Genomic DNA, 17,969 nt, shown 5'->3' with positions numbered 1-17,969 from the left:
ACTCAAAAGATTGTATTTTAGACCCTTCACATAGTGTACATTCTTTATAGAATTATTAGCAGATCTCCCTATTCTGCCAATACCAAGAATAGAACCCTTCTTTCCTCCACCAAATGACACACCACCACTATGGTGTGCTTTCAAAGAGAGGAAGTTTGAAGTATCTCCAGTCATGTGCCTTGAGCATCCACTGTCCATGTACCAACACTGACTCATTTCTCTCTTCTGCATAAGAATCACTTGTTAGATTTAGGAACCCACTTCAAACGGAGTTCCCAATAACTATCAAAAGGTTTGATAAGAAACCTTTCTGTCCAGGGGGCAAAATGTTCTTACTGAAACGATAATGAGGATTAGGTCATTTGTGTTCCCTTTTATCATTGTTTTCAGATCTGACAAATTTAGCATGCTTTTTCTTTTGCTTTTGTCAGAGTCTCACACTTTTTTTAGATGACCATTACGCCTACAATGAGTGCACAACAGATTGTTAGATACAGACACATATTTGCTATGAAGATTATAGGGAGGTTCTATTGGTTTGCATCCCAACCCTTTATTTCCATTGAAACTTTGATTAGACACGTTAGAGAGTATCTTAGAGGAATCAGTCCACTTTAGAGAGTGGCTTAGCTCCTCCTTAACCCTACTCAGATCCTTTCTCAGTTGGGAATTAGTTTCAACAGAAACAACTAGCTTAGACTCAGAAATTTTAAGCTTTTCTTCCAATTCTTCCTCAAAGATGCTAAGCTTTCTCTTTCTACCCACTGAAGTACCAGGATCCTCCTCACGAATTGTGTTGCTAGTTTCTAGAGTACCTATCCTTACACTCATTTCAAAAACTTGAGACATGAAAGCTGAATTCTCATCCTCACACAAACTTAATTTTTCATCTAACATTAAGTTTTTAGTGGTTTGTTCATCAACAGAATCAATAAGCAGGGCAACAAGTTTCCTCAAATTTTAACAGGAAAAGTATGTAGATCATCCTTAGCATAAAAAAGAGTTACCTCATCTGGATCTTCTTCATCACCAGATTTAGCCATTAAGGAGAAAATGGAGTTGAAAACACTTTCATCATCTTCAATGGCCATCATTGAAACATCCTCATGACTTTCTGCATCTTCTTCTGACTCATTTGAATCATCTCTCCATACAACAAATGCTTTTCTCACTAACTGATCAACATGAGCCTTCATCCGAGCATTGTTTGGGACCAGGTCCCTCTTGCGTGGTCTGGTGTCATGAGTTTCCTGCTTTTGACTGGGGCAGTCCCTCATGAAGTGACCAGGCTTGCCACATTTTTGGCAAAGATCATTTGCAGTAGCAGTTCTGCTAGCAGGTGTTTTCTTTTGGAAGCCTCCATGCTTCTTTATGATCTTCTGAAATCTTCTACTGACATACACTGTCTCATCCTCCTCCTCAATCACCTCAGTTTGAGAAGTTCTCATGACAATGTACTTCTCCTTTTTTCCTTCTTTCACCATTGTTCCCTATTTCTTGTTTAGCTCGTAGGTTTGAAAATTCCCAACCAGTTCATCGGTGGGAAGAGTCATTAAATCTTTAGCCTCTATTATGGCATCCACTTTGCTTTCCCAAAATTTAGGAAGCACCTTAAGAATTTTGCGAACCTGCTTGCTAACAGGGATAGGCTCACCCAGGCACCTGAGCTTGTTAGTGATAGAGGTAAATCTTGAGTTCATCTCAAAAATGGTTTCACCCTCCTTCATAACAAAGTTCTCATACTGAGTGGTGAGCATGTCAACTTTAGATTCTTTCACTCGCTTAGTTCCTTCGTGAGCAGTTTGAAGACAGTCCCAAATTTCCTTGGCAGTCTCACACGGAGAGATTCTGTTGTATTCATCAGCTCCAATTCCACACACCAAAATCTTTTTTGCTTTGTAGTTCTTTTCTCTTTTCTTCCTATCTGCTTCTTTGTACTTCTTTCTGGTTTTGACAACAGTAGTGATGAGCTCTCCATCCTTTACCCCCCTTATAGGAATATAAGGTCCATTAAGAATAATGTCCCACAACTTAGTGTCCTCAGCATTGATGTAGTCATGTATTCAATTCTTCCACCATCCATAGTATTGACCATTGAAACGAGGTGGCCTGGTAGAAGATTGTCCTTCCTCCATATTGGGTGGAACAACCATTCCTTCTTGATTTTTTTTTCTTGGTGTTAACCAAACTGAAAAGTGAAGCTCTGATACCACTTGTTGGAATGTATGCGTCCACTTATGTAGATGAGATCAGGTCCTCAACATAGTTACAGTAATAAACAGTAAGGAACAAATACTGAAAGTAAAGATTGACAATCAACTTTACGTGGAAACCTCTTTGCTCAAGGGAGTAAAACCATGACCTGTTCTCAACATGACTTTTCAAACTGCTTCCATTAATCTTCTCCAAGCAAAAGTAAAAGCCAGTTTATAAAATGAGATTAGCCTGCTAATCTCCACAGTAAGCAATACCTCCTATTACTTAGATGAGCCAGAGAAGATACAACACTTCCCACTATACTAATCCTAACTGATTAATATAGACTTAAAGTAAGGCACTAAGTTACCCTTAACTTAGTTCTTACAATGATTCACACAAACTTGAAACGTTTCTATCACAAGTGAAACAATTCCTACAATATAAGTACGATTACAAGCAAACAAAGTAACAGCTGGTACAGGAAGCACTTGAAGCAATCAATCAGGTCCCTACTATTTTTTGAAGCTTGAGATGTCTCTCTTTGAATGAATAATCTTTTTGTTGTTTTGTAAGTTGAATATATTGGACAAGAATAATTATTATCCAATGTACAGACACCCTCGTCGCTTCTGATTGGTGGAGTACTCTGCAACTCTACCAACTTCCTGACGCAGACAACTTTTACAGTTGTACAACATATTGACACTGGATGAGCATACTCTGCAGAGGACCAGGTTCCTGCATTTCTGAGGAGATCATCAAAACATCTAGGAGAGTTATCACTTATCACAAGGCATTAAAGCGACAGACTATCGCTTTGCTTCACGCTTAAAACAAGCTCTTCGTTGCTTTTGATAACACTGACTCTTCCAATAACCCGAGAGCTCTTTAGTTAAGGACTCTGCATAAAACATGAATTATCAATAAAACTGACTATATGTCACGATCCGAGTCTACACCCTGAACGTGATCGGTACTCGAGAACCATTACTGGTCCCCAAGCGAACCCTTATCCTGACTGACTACAAGTGGAAGACTAACTCAAGCATACATAAACTTAAAACTGAATGAAATTCATTGAACTCCAATAGTTAACTTTAAGAAAGTTTGAACAATACTCAAAAGAAAGTAAATACAGAAAACTCTTCAACTCTGTCTATCTATGAAGCCTCTATTATTATAGAAAAATATTGGGACAAGACCCACGACATCTCAAAACTACTAATTGTATGGTAAAGGTAAAGTCCTCTAGAATATAAGAAGGTTCACCACAGCTGACTGGAATATCATATGACCTCAATGAAACACATGTTGATGATCCTAAATACTTGTATTTGCATCATGAAACAATGCATGCCAAATGACTCAGTACGTGGAATGTACAAGCATGTAAGGGGAATTCTAAAGCATAAACATATGTTTGAACTTGATAAAAGGAAACATACTTACCTCTTCTCAAATCAACTTAACTCAACTTAAAGATACTCAACTCAAGATACTCAACTCAAGATACTAAAGGATAAAACAACAATAAAAGATGCAATATATGAAAAACTTTTAAAACAGTGGATAATAACTCAATTGTATTGAAGAATACAATAATAACTCAATTTGTATATAAAAATATAATATAACTCTGTGGGAGATTCTCTAACCGACAACCATCACTATGAGCTATGTGATGATACAACGTTTTGCCCACGCTGCCAGAACTGTTCTATACTTTTCCGGGGTATAGAACCTACTACTAAGTGGATCCACTAGTCTATGCTAAAAAGCATTAATGAATCATCTAAAAACTATGACCTTTTCTACCCACATTGGCTACATGGTTTATGGAGACTTGATTTATCTGAACTCGTTCCCATATCGGTGCTCAATACTACTCCCAAAATGTAACTAGCTCATATGTTTAAAAGCATAACTCTTTTTGTGGTTTGAGATTATCACTCAAAATCTTTCTCTTAAAAGGGATGGTACTAATATTGCTCATGAAAACTCTTTTAGAAATCGGTGTTTCCTCTCATCTTAAATGCGAAAACATTACTCTTGGGTATACTTAGTTCCCATATATCATTTTTAAGAAAATGAACTCACCTCCACTCTTCCTCAAATTCATATGCTCAAGTCTTAAAACAAGTTTTCAAACAATTTGTAAAAAGACTGCTTAAGATAGGATTTATGCCGAATTATGGACGTGAATGACTCTATTCAAGGTTTTCAATAACCATGCATAAAACTCAATACTTGTAACTCAACAACTCTAGAACTCAAGGAGTCAATGATACTACTCATCTCAAGAATGCTCGACTCGGAGGGTTCATGCGGAATTATGGGCATGAACTACTCAACTACTCAACTCAAGGACTCAATGATACTTCTCATCTCAATAATGCTTGACTCAAAGGGTTCATGCGGAATTATGGGCATGAACTACTCAACTCAAGGACTCAATGATACCTCTCATCTCAAGACTGCTCGACTCATAGGGTTCATGCAGAATTATGGGCATGCACTACTCAACTCAAGGACCTTTATAGGTAACATGTAGTAGCCCCATGATTAGGAATATAATCCCAAAATGATTAGAAACTCAACACTCAATAATTAGAACTTAAAGATACTACCCTTCTCAAAGATACTCAACTGATGGAGTTCATGCAGAATTTATGGGCATGAACGACTTGACTTGACTCAAGGGTCAAAATAACAATATGGAACTCATGTATACGACTCTTATCATTCTCATACTTACTTCCTTAAAATTCAGTTTAAAACTCAAGTGTTGGCTTTGAAAAACTTCTCAAGATTTATAACTCAATATAGGGTTCATGCTGAATTATAGACATAAACAAATCAACTCAAGGATCTCAATAAAAATATAGAAACTCAATAATTAGGAATAGAATTTTTAAAAGAACCATAAACTCAAGAACTCAAATCAACTTATTTTAAGAATACTCAAATCTAGGGGTAAAATCCTAGATTTCTCTTTTACCAATTTGAAAGTAGATGTAGGGCGTGACGATGAACTAGTCCAACACTGTGATAGCCTTACAAACCTGGAAGAACAAGGTTCTTGAAGAATCTCGAAGAAGAACTTGATTAGAAGCCTTCAAACCCTAGCTTGAAGGTAAACGATCAAGAAAATCTTTCTTGAGATTCTTGAATTAGTTTTTGAAATCTCTATTGTATGGAGGAATTTGAGTTGAAAAAAATGGAATTCTTGGAGAAAGACTTACCTTGAAGAGGAATCTTGAAAAATATTGAAAGAATCTTGAATGGAGTCTTCTACTTTTATTTTTTCTTAGGGTTTTGCCCTAGGGTTTGAAAGAGAAGAGAATGATGGATTAAAATATGAAAATCTGATTGTTTTGAGCCTTTTATTAGTCAAGAAATTTATTTAGGGTTTTCTTGGAGGTAGAAGCACAAAAACGACGCTTTTTAATGTTTTCCCGTTGGCTAATTCGTAACAACATTGTATCAGGTTACTAAAATAGTCATAACTTTTTACTCAAAAATTGGATTGATGCGAAATTAGTGGCGTTGGAAAGTAGATTCAAATACCTTTAATTTGATAGGTTACAGACCACATAACTCTTTATATTCTAAGAGATATGGTCGTTTGAAGTTGACCGAGGTAAAATCTTACATCAAAACTTAATCGATAAGGAAACTTCAAGAGCATTTATCAAGAACTCATCAAGAAATGAATTTTCTCAATATTTATGGATAGATTCGCAAAAGAAACTCTTGATAGGCGTGAGGGTGAATGAACCCAACACTATGGAAGCTTACATACCTCAAAGAACTAGGTTCTTGGCGAAATCTTGAATTTCTTGAACGAACACTTGAAACTTTGAACTTTTCTCTTCTTGAATCTTCTCTCTAAACCCTAAATGCTTTTGGTAATGAAAGAAACTGATTCTAATCAGTTTAGACCCTTAATTGGGTGTAATTCGCGGTTTAGAATAAGTGGGAAGAAAAAGACTAAAATACCCCTCCTATTTTTGGGTAACTTTCCTTAAATGGACAACCCAACTTCAAACGAGCATATCTCCTTCATATGAGCTCAAAAAATAGCAAACTTAGCGGCGTTGGAAAGAGGATTCTAAGACCTTTCATTTGGTATATTATGGGTCTCCTAACTCATCCTGTGCTAAAATTTATGGTCATTTGAAGCTGACCGTAAACTTAAAAGAACAAAGGAATGACTTGAATGAATTCTCTTTAATTCTTTTTGGAACTCAAGGTGCTATATCTAGTGACCTTAACACTTAAAGAAAAAAAATTAAATTCCTTGGTAAAAACTTACTCACTACGAAGGATGGTTTAAATCTTAGCTCAAAATGTTTTCCGGGGTGTTACACTATACCTTTGATGTATTAATCTAAGCAATGTACTAAAATTAAGTTGAATTTTAAGCTAGGTACAAACAATACTTTGTATAACGACAATGTTAATTTAAATATGCATCTTCAATTTTTGACATTTTTACTCTAAAACCATTTGGTAATGTAACTAGGAAAGGTAAGGTAAGATTATGATAATTGTGAGTAAAATCTTATTGAAAGTGATATGATTTGAGGCTTCAGAGTCTATAATCGAGATATTAACAATTTATTTGAAGCAATCAAAATAAAGAACACCAATTTCAGTAGCAGTAGAGTGACTAACCAAGATACCTGCAAAGTTCATAGGGTCTACTCGTGATGTTATCCACAAGTCTCCTTGATATTATCCTTACACCTTAAATTCTTCAATAATCTCTTCAAATGATGATATTGGTCTTTGATAAAACTATGAGCTCTATGATCAAGATTGTGCATATGGTTTCCATAACTCATGTGTTGTCCATCAATTCCTCAAAGATACTGTGAACATTTGTTGTTGATCCTGAGTTTCTTTTTATGGTGAACTTGAAATTTGATAAAAATAATTTGTAGCACTTATCTTCTGTGTATTTAGTCCTTTTACAACAATAGATTTTCTTTGTTGACGTTGGATGTAGGATAAGTATTCTTGTTGACATTATATATATATATATATATATATATATATGTGCCTATTGTGGGAGTAATTTGTTTTGAAATTGCTACTGCCAGAGCTAGTTACTAAAAGAAGTAGAGCTCAAATTCTTGTGAATATATATGAGGTTTGACTTTTTTTCTTCTTCTTCTATTGGATTATTAGGATAATAAAGGTTTGTGCCATATTTGACAATGAATTTATCATTAAAATGCTTCACAATGTAGATCTCATTTAATTTGATAGGAATTGAATGAATTTCCTATCATATGAGTGTTGAGCTCTTTCCAAAGTCTCCTAATTTTGGTATAGTCCATATATATTCTCTTACGTGAGGTTCCTGTGTCTATGACTCTGATACTATATAAAAAATATGAGTGAACAATTGGAACTCCATTGAAGGAGCTACTAAATAAATCGAGAATAAGAGGATGAAGAAGACGAGTGAAAGCATAATTTGGACAAATGAAAAATTGAACTTCCATTTTACCTTTTTCCTATACATATATACAAGAATTGATATGACAACTAAGGTATATTGACAGCTAAGATACAACCAATTAGCTACTAAATCTAACTTGCAGATATAACATATACATATAATTAGAGTTCGAAGTCTAAAGGGCAAAAAAATTTGACAAAAAATTCAAAAGGGCACATCAATTTTTTTTCTAACCAAAAGGGCACAATCGCTACTGACACAACAATTTTGTTTGACGCCGTTAACTTTTTTTTTTTTTTTTATAAAATCGCTGCCCGTGCAATGTTTTTGTGATTTTTTTATAGAAATCGCTGCCATGGCAGCGATTTTAGTTTTTTTTTTTAATTTTCAAAATCGCTGCAACAAAATCGCTACTGTTGCAGCGTTATTCCTTTTTTTAAAAATAAAAATCCCTGCCTTGGCAGCTTTTTTGTGGAAAAAAAAAATTTGATTTTTTTTTAGAAAACACTGCCTTGGCAGCGATTTTGGTGAATTTTTTTTTTTTTTTAAAAACAAAATCGTTGTGGAAACTTTTTTATTAAAAAACAAAAATTAAAAAAATCTCTAACAATTGATGGAAATCTTTTCTTAATTATTTTTTTTTTTTATAAATATCGCTGCCAATTTTATTTTTAAAAAAAATCGTATTAAATTTTTATTTTAGTTTATTGACACTTAGCGAAATTCCCTTCTAATTTTATTAATTGTTCAAATAGGTGAATGTTTGAACAATTAATATAAAAAAAAATTAGAAGGGAATTTTGCTAAGTGTTACTGAACTAAAAAAAAAAAATTTAATACGATTTTTTTTTTTAAAAAAATTGGCAACGATATTTATAAAAAAAAATTAAGAAAAGATTTCTATCAATTGTTAGAGATTTTTTTAATTTTTGTTTTTTAATAAAAAAGTTTCCACCTAAATCGCTGCCAAGGTAGTGATTTTGGTTTTTTTTTTAAAAAAGAATTTTCACCAAAATCGCTGCCAAGGCAGCGTTTTCTAAAATTTTTTTTTTAGTCATTTTAATGTTGACTAGTTGTTAGATATTTCAAGAAAAAAAATCAATTTTTTTTTCACCACAAAGCTGCCAAGGCAGGGAATTTTTTTTTAAAAAAAAAAGGAATAACGCTGCAACAATAGCGATTTTGAAAATAAAAAAAAATGAAAATCGCTGCCATATCTAAAAAAAAAAAGAAAGTTAACGGCATCAAACAAAATCGCTATGTCTGTAGCGATTTTGCCCTTTTGGTTAGAAATTTTTTTTATGTACCATTTTGAAATTTTTGTCAAAATTTTTTGCCCTTTAGGCTCCGAACTCCATATAATTAATTGAAAGAATTAATCTAACTAAAACTTTAAGGGGAAGCAAAAAATAACAATTTCATAAAATATACTAAATGATGATATATCTAATCCCATAAGAGATATCCTCATCTATTTCTTACATTACCAAATTAAACATGTAGCAAGGTTTTAATGAAGTGCAAATGTCACGACCCAAAGTGTACCCTAGGTGTAACATGACGTATAGAACCCCGAAAGGCCATACACAAGCCACTTAGCATACATTATACAAGAAAATAGAAATAGAGATTTCAAAAGTAGCATTCCATATTCCAAAATAGTTTGACAAAGCGGAAGTCTACCATAAGTCTCAACAAGCCATCTAAACATCAAAGGAGTGGTTGAGACGTAACACATAGAATACATACATCATCTGAAAACTAGAAAGTCATAAAACAAGTAAAAATGTCTCTGTCCTCGGAACATGAGGATTCACCAATATCTTGAAATTCGGAAGAATCCACTAGACACGAGAGTGAGGAGTAGGAGCATTGGATCCTACATTAATGAGACAATGCAGACACAAATATGCTTTAGCACATGAAATGTACTAAGTATGAAGCAATATGCATAAAATAGACATAGTAGCATGAATGACTTAAAAACATGTAAGCATGATCAATATTTAAATATTTAAAATCTTAAAGGAGCAATTATGACATGTGACTAATGAAATATGGTCAATACATTAAATAAGAGACATAAGAAAAGCTTTGAAGAAATATAGTCATTTTTGAGGAATATTTATTAGCTTTAACAGACAATAAGACCATGAGATATATATCATAGAATCCGGTATATCTTTCGTACCGAAAGAAGGGGATTCTACTTGCCAAAGTAGAACCCATACATATCATCTTTTGCTAAAGTGGATCCACTAGCACGTAGTTTGGGGCTAGGGTTGCTACTAGAGACTACCCTGTTTGAGCCTCCATCTCAATGCCCTCTTGGTGCTAAGTCTAAATCCCAAAGGAATAGATAAAAGTCAACTAACAGTATAATCTAGGAACGACAATGATCAATACCAATTCACATCTTAAATATCAAAACATAGAATAGATTCTTAAATTGCAATTCATAGGTGAGAAAACCTTTCACCAATGTGAATCTGTATGTGAGAAATGTCTTTCACAAATCATGATCATATTCATATGTGAGCAAACCTTTCACAAATCGCAACAACATCGATACTTTCATTTAAAATCACACTCTCATCATAAACATCAATTTAATATGACATACATAATTCTTCAAAATTCATAGTTCGTGGGTTCATATGATGAGGTTCATAGTTGAAAAATCATAAATTAGGCATGTATCAATATGATTTCAACTAAATATCATGTATTAATATTTAATCATTCATTAGAAAACTTAATAAATAATAATAAATCATAATTGAATGAAACCCATAAAGATTAAATTGAAACCCTAACTTGATCAATTGCAGTTGAATTGAGAAACTGGAAACCTTGAGGACCCCATGGAGGAATGGAAACCTTGGGGACCCCATGACGGAATGGACTCCATGGGTGAATACCCACATACCTTGCTACTCAAAGACCAAGATGAATGGTGAATTGGAGACTTGGATTGAACCCTTCATCCTCATCCACCTCTCTAGGTTGAGAGGAAATTGGGGAGTAAATTTGGTTAGGTTATGGTGAATTAGGAGAATGGATTTGAAGTGTGTAGTTTTAGGACTTAAAAGCTTTATATAGGGCTTAGGATAGGAGACAAAGCGACATAGTATTGGTTTAAAACAATTAGGAAAAGATCCAAAAGTCCTTGAAAATAACTGTGTGACTCGATCTACGGTTTCGACCCACGAACTGTAAAACTTTCTAAGGTCCGTACTGGTCAACCGAAGACCAAGTACTGGGACCATGAATCTTACCCAACTTTGATGGATTTCTTGTACGACTCGTATGTCTACCTACGGTCCGTAGATACCAACAGTTAAAATCAACTCGACCCCTTAAAATTTCCCTAAGTCTGAAACCCACCTACGATACCTATCTACGATCCGTACAAATATTGATGGACCATCCTGATGAATCGTAGAAGAGGTATTAGAACTTGATTTTTAAAAAATTATTTTCTCCCTTTCTACGGGACTGATCTAAGACCCGTAGAAAATCCTATGAACTATAGATTGATCTCGTAGACTTGAACCTGATGCCGCAATTTAATGCAATCCTATTTTTTTTGAAATTCGAAATGTTACAACAAAAGATGACAAGTTGAGATACATATTAAGTATCTTCACTATTTGAAAATTAAAATGTGACCGGACACAAACATATTGGATCCACTAGAAGGAAAGGACAAGGCCACATATATAGTAATTTCAAATTTTTGTCATGCAACAAGGCTAGAGTTATTATTAGTAGTGTGCAAAAAAATTGACTTGCATTGTATTCGATGACAGATCCATAATTTTCATCAAGAGGTTTAGAAAAGATTTAAATCATCGGAAGTTCGATAAGCATAAATATAGTGCCTAGAATTTTAATTCGGAACTTCACAATGAATTTTGAATTTCCTAAATCACTAATTAATCTAACCTCTAGTCTTTTGTTCAATCTACACATACTCACTAATTTTTTTCTTAAAAATACCTTATATATACAATGTCGTCGTTGCCTCCTAAATCCACCCCTATTCTATTGTGGTTACATCTAAATTAAAGCACTAACATAATAATAATAATGCTTAGTTAAATGGATAATCTAGAATAACAACCTGTTATTCAATAATTTCACATCCTTAGAATTAAAGAAATAGATAATGGTATGCAAGTAAGATACAATGCATAGGCAACAATTTTAAAAAAACTATTCCAGTGCAATTGCTTTCTCCACTAGAAAGACTTAAATCCCAAAACATATATAATTCCAATAAATATAAATTACTAATTTCATAATTAGGATTCATTAAACCTACATGTAGAAATTCTCACAGATTTAGATTGCAAGCACAAACAATTTTAATACAAATCTTAAACATGACTTTAAGACCGTGGAAATATATGATTTTTACATTACGTAAAATAATATTTATTTAATTAAAATAACGTAGTTGAGTTCATGAAGTTTTAATATCGTACAACCCGCAGGTTCTAGTACTACATGCCCTCCAAGAAATTATAAATAAAAAGTACCTTTTACTAATTTATTTTTAACTTTTTCAACATAGTCAACAATATTTTCAAAAACAATTTAATTTTAAGGGTAAAATACATAAAAAAGTGAATTAATTTTATCTTGATTTTACAAATTGACAAATATTTTTAGGTATTTTCCTAAATAATATGGGAGGGAGTAGTATAATTCTAATTGAAATGGAGGAGTAATCTGTTTTAAGGTAGCATAGTGGTGAAAACTTAGTAAATAATCTAAAACTTAATTAGATTACCAGTATGAGCATCATGTCCCGTAGCTCAGTTGGTTAGAGCGTTGGTCTTATGAGCCGAAGGTCGCGGGTTCGAGCCCCGCCGGGACAAAATTGGTAACAAATTTTATGTGTGAGCATTTTTGTTTCAATGTATTAGACAGTACATTTTACCCAATTCTCGATCAAAGCACAAATTGGGACAAATGGAGTATTTATTGTACTTGCTTTTACATATTTGATTTTTGTGATGCTTTACTTAAGTCAGAGCCTATCCGAAACAATCATTTTTTTTTATTTTTGTGAGAAACAATTATTTTACCTTTTTAAGGTAGGGTAAGGGTTGTGTTGTCACGATCCAAAATCACATTAAGCCGTGAGGGTACCCGTCATTCTCCATAGGCGAACCCGTAAATGTACAAATCATTTAAAATGAGTAGAAAGCGAAAATAAGTATCATTTACTGTATTGGTATCATTAAGACTGATAATTTCGCTTAACTGATACTAAATCGGTATCTTATACTATATTGGTATCATTAAGACTAATAATTTTGCTTAATTGATACTAAATCAGAATATATATATACTGTATTGGTATCATTAAGATTTCTTGTTCAGAAATTACTCATTAGTCAATGATACCATAAGAGTATAGAGTATATATATACTCTTATAGTATCACTGACTAATGAGTAATTTCTGATCAAGAAACCTTAATGATACCACAACAATATACATATACTCTAATAGTATCATTGACTAATGAGTAATTTATGATCAAGAAACCTTAATGATACCACAACAATATACAAATACTCTTATAGTATCATTGACTAATGAATAATTTCTGAATAAGAAACCTTAATGATACCAATATAGTATATATATATACTGATTTAGTATCAGTTAAGCAAAATTATCAGCCTTAATAATACCAATACAATATATGATACTGACTTAGTATTAGTTAAGCGAAAATTATCAACCTTAATGAATTGGGGTATGAGCTGTAATTATTTATGAAAGAATGGGTATTTTAGGAATTAATTTGAGTTTGAGTATGGATATATATATATATATATATATATATATATTTTAATTTCTTTTTACACATCACCAAATAATTATTACTAAACAAAGAAGGTCAAAGAAAAAAACACATAAAAAATGAGGCTGTAGAGGTCTGAAACCGAAACCTTCACTATGGTTCTTGAGCACAAAATCATCTAGGCTACATGCATTCTTTGTTTAAGAAGTGTCACTTATAATATATAACCGTTATATCCGCTTTTATTTCTTATTGTATACCTATTTAGTAAATTTTTCTGACGAAGCTACGTGACACCAGCCCCTTCCACCTTCCTAAATCCGCCCTTGTACTCAACAACATTGTTGATCGACCCTTACATGAAACGATGTCGAGGGTTGGTCCTATGCTACCCTTGTCAACACTTGATTAATCACAAATATCATATATAAGATCTCAATTCAAAGACAATCTAGCAACTACAAATAACAATAATCAAGATGGAATAAGCAATATCCAAAACCAACTAATTATATTAGAGAATTTCTCGATAAGTATCAAGCATAATAGGGAGGAAAACATGTCACTTTCATAATCATGTTGCCATTTCACCGATCAGAATTAATCATATGTCAAATAACTTTATGAACTGCACTAGAGTGTGTTTATCTTCATATTTATTTACTAATGATGAAGATGGATTAATTTGGCTCGAAAATGGCGATTCCCAGTAATTGACCACAATAACATGGTAAAATAGCTTGTATAGAAGAATATATGTTCCGTATGAAAATGCACCTAAAAAGACTTATTTTGACATTTGCATTTACTTAGTATAAATTATATATGCAAACGATATTTGGGAATCAACCTAAGATGTTGAACTCTAGTGGTTACTAAACCAAATTTCTCAGTCATGTCAATATCCTTCGGGGTCATGCCATTTGGCAATTTCCAATCAAAGCAATGAACCAATTGTGCAAGCACCAAACGAACGGTGGTGAGCCCTAGCTGCAAACCCGGGCAACTTCTTCTGCCCGAACCAAATGGTAAAAGCTCAAAATGTCTTCCACGGAGATCAATGTTACTTCCTTGAAACCTCTCAGGTTTAAAGTTTTCTGGCTCAACCCAAATGTCTGGATCTCTTCCAATTGTCCACACATTGATTAAAAGTCGGGATCCTTTAGGTATGTGAAAACCATCAACCTCACAATCTTCAATCGACTCATGAGGAATCAACAAGGGTGCAACAGGATGTAGCCTACTACTTTCTTTTATGACCATTTCTAAATACTCCAAATTTTCTAAGTCTGATTCTTCCACCATTCTATTTTTGCCAACTACTTGTTCCAACTCATTTTGAAGCTTTTTCATTACATTTGGGTGCCTTAGAAGTTCTGCTAGAATCCAATCTATTGTTGTTGCTGAAGTATCCATAGATGCTACAAGTAAGTCCTGCATATAAATCAAGTAAATTATTTAGTTAGCTATTAATTAAGCTCATTACATATATTTAAAATTGTTGTAAGACATAATTAAGTAGATAAAAATGTGTTCTCTCGATAATATTTTATGTTTATAGATGAGATGATGATCAGATACTTCAATATGATATCATGGTAGACGAAATTTCTGGGTTTGAGTAATTGAGTCACTCGTTAGGGTGTGTTGAGGCACTATTAAATAAATAAGGGGGTATTCGACAAAAAAGAAATTATTTGTATAGGAAAAGAAGTAGGTTTCTTACTTATTTTTTTAGTGTTTGATATGTACAAAAAAAATATCATCCTAAAAATATTTTTATATAATCTATACAAATATTATAAGATGTAGGGAGTGTAGGGTGGTGGGGATGGGGCTACGTCATACGTGGGTGTAGTTGAGATATGTTTGGAGGATGCAAATAATACAATCAATCAATATAGAATATCACTTTGTGAAACTTGTTTTCCTATTTCTACTAGAAAATTCATTCTCATCATTATAAAGAGATTTCTTTTCCTAGACAAAATATTTTAAAAAATTTTGATCAACGAAATATGATGAAATTAAAAAACATTTTTCAATCATACGGAACATACTATAAAAATATGTTCTTTCTAATATAATTTAAATTTTTAGATGAAATGCCACACTTCAACAAAAAAAAAATTACAAAAATCCCAAGTTTTCTTATCTTTTTAAACTTTATATCGAATTAAAATCAGATAAATAAATTGATACAATAAGAGTATTCATATAAAATCAGCTGAAAGAAAGTGAAAATTGATTACATTTTGCAATTGGGTTTTTACATTGAGGTCATTTGGTACCTGGTTAGGAGAAATATTTCACATGCATTACATCATATATATGTAATATTGTGTTTGATAATTAGTTAAGAATATGTATAAAATTAATATAATATTTGATTTGACTAATATCTATATAACTTTATCCCTACATAAATACACTAACTTTTTTCATATAATATTTGATTTGAGTAATATCTAATACTTCCCTATTGAGCTACCAAATGACCCACAAATAGTAATGATATATATGTGGTCACTAAGAAAAAGTACAATAATAACTATCTCTTGGAAGGAACTAGAGACTGATATTTATTAGGCATTCCACTTGATCAATCATATGATGGAGACAATCAACAATAATTTCACCAATCCAAAACACTGCATTAACTCTTATATTAGAATATCTAATAATACTTGTCTAATTTATTAAAATAATGATTAGTTTATCAATATTGTGTCTATTTTATCCTTGTTATTAAATAGTACTAGTATTTATTTTTCTATATTTAAATAACTTATATTTAATCTTTATGCCAAATCAGTAATAAACATAAAAATATTTCAAATTTTATGGGAAAGAACAAAACGTGAAAGAAATAAAATCCAAGTAATAACAAGTAGGAAGCGAATTGAGAATTTAAATTCAATAAAAAACATTACCAGTAAAATAGCTTTGACATGCCTACGATCAAAATCGAATTCACCTTCTCCAGATTGCATAATCTCCATCAATGTATCCACCATATCCTTGTGTTCATGACTAAATTTATCACAAACATGTTCATCAATCACTCTCTCTAAAAACTCATCAAACAACTTTGCTAATTCCTTGGAACGACGAGTAAATCCCTGAAGATCAAGAACTCGAAGAAAAGGAAAAAATTCAGCAAAATTTGGCAATCCAGCAATACACAAAATATCTTGTATTAGAGCATTAAACCCCTTTTCGCCAAGATCCTCATCCATATACTTCTTCCCAAATATCATCAAACACGACATGTTAGCACTAAGAGACGCAATTTTTGCACTAACATCAATCACATTGCGTTCCTGTTTCATCAAATCCACGAGAATTTGAACTTGTTTTTTCCTCATAGGTTGAAAAGATTGAATCTTTGCATTACTTAGCAAATGCAGAGTGCATAATTTACGCATGTTTCTCCAGTAAGGTCCGTAATTAGACGAGACAAGATTTCTACGATTGTAGAAAACGGTCTCTGCAACGTCATTAGAAGGTCTACTAGCAAATATTAAATCATGAATTTTCAAGAACTGCTCTGCAGCATGAGGTGATGAAGCAACAATTACAGGAACAAGACCAAAGTGGATTGACATTATGGGACCATATTTTTTCGATATTTTTCCAAGATCTTGATGAAGATTTTCACCAAACATATGGAGATTTCCAATAAGAGGGACGCCTCTTGGACCTGGAGGAAGTTTCTTGTTAGTGAACTTTTTTTGAAGTTGTTGAATAAGAAGAAATAACAGCGGAAGTATTACAAGAGTTAGCCATAGAAAAGCCATGGAGTTTGAAGCACTTTTTTGGTACTAATATAATTGAATGTTGAAATTGTAGTTTTACTTATAGGGTGTAGCACTATCTGATAAAAGAGAAATTGTGGTGGAAATGGAAGGCAAAATGATAAGACTACAAGACAAAAATGCAAAATATCTTAGAGCCTGTTTGGATTCGCTTAAAAAAAAAAATAGTTTTTAAGTTAAAAATAAAAAATCAAATTGAAATGACTTTTAAGTCAAAAAATAAAAAGTAGGAGGAACACAACTTATTTTAAGTCATTTTTGACCTTGCCAAACACTCCCTAACTAATTTTAAGTCATTTTTTACTTGTTTTAAGTTATTTTCTATATTTGTTACAAATTCTTTCAGAAGTAAAAAATTGACTTAAATGTAAATTTGACTAACTTTTAAGTCAATTCAAACACCCTCTTACTCCCTTTCTATTTTTTGTTTGATTTGACTGGATATCAAATTTGATTTGTTTGTTTGATTTGACTGGATATCACCTACGTGTCAGCACCATAAAAAAATAGATTTTTAAAATAATTAAAAAAATTAAAATAACATGTAATAGGGTTAAATAATAAATTACTATGTATTTTTCGTAATTGCCGTGCCAAAAAGAACTACTTTGACAACACAACCACAAAAACTCTAAAAAAAGGAACCACAAACACACGT

At 32.5% G+C, this 17,969-nt stretch overlaps 1 protein-coding gene and 1 non-coding gene across 2 annotated transcripts; one reads left to right on the top strand and one right to left on the bottom strand.

The window, feature by feature from the left end:
* The first annotated feature begins 12,481 nt into the window (after positions 1 to 12,481).
* TRNAI-UAU (transfer RNA isoleucine (anticodon UAU)) lies at positions 12,482 to 12,555 on the top strand. The gene has a single exon. It is a non-coding gene; the product is annotated as a tRNA-Ile (tRNA).
* Positions 12,556 to 14,205: 1,650 nt separating this feature from the next.
* Positions 14,206 to 17,322, bottom strand: LOC102586514 (cytochrome P450 CYP736A12-like). Its single transcript, XM_006354646.2, has 3 exons — positions 16,427 to 17,322; positions 14,282 to 14,927; positions 14,206 to 14,250 (listed from the first exon to the last, which is right to left on the bottom strand). Exons 1-2 carry the CDS (start codon positions 17,291 to 17,293, stop codon positions 14,313 to 14,315), a joined length of 1,482 nt encoding a protein of 493 aa, XP_006354708.1. The 5' UTR covers positions 17,294 to 17,322; the 3' UTR covers positions 14,206 to 14,250; positions 14,282 to 14,312.
* Between the last annotated feature and the right edge of the window lie 647 nt (positions 17,323 to 17,969).

This window comes from Solanum tuberosum, unplaced genomic scaffold (genome assembly GCF_000226075.1).
Source record: "Solanum tuberosum cultivar DM 1-3 516 R44 unplaced genomic scaffold, SolTub_3.0 scf00181, whole genome shotgun sequence".
Taxonomy (NCBI): domain Eukaryota; kingdom Viridiplantae; phylum Streptophyta; class Magnoliopsida; order Solanales; family Solanaceae; genus Solanum; species Solanum tuberosum.
Note: the sequence above shows the minus strand (reverse complement) of the source record. Positions and strands in the feature narration are given on the sequence as shown.

Bases quoted from the DNA above. Each gene is read 5' to 3' on its own strand.
- LOC102586514 (XM_006354646.2), bottom strand. From the start codon at position 17,293: ATGGCTTTTCTATGGCTAACTCTTGTAATACTTCCGCTGTTATTTCTT. The intron at 14,928-16,426 runs GTAATGTTTTTT...ATTTATATGCAG, and splicing joins ATGTCAAAGCTATTTTACTG to GACTTACTTGTAGCATCTAT.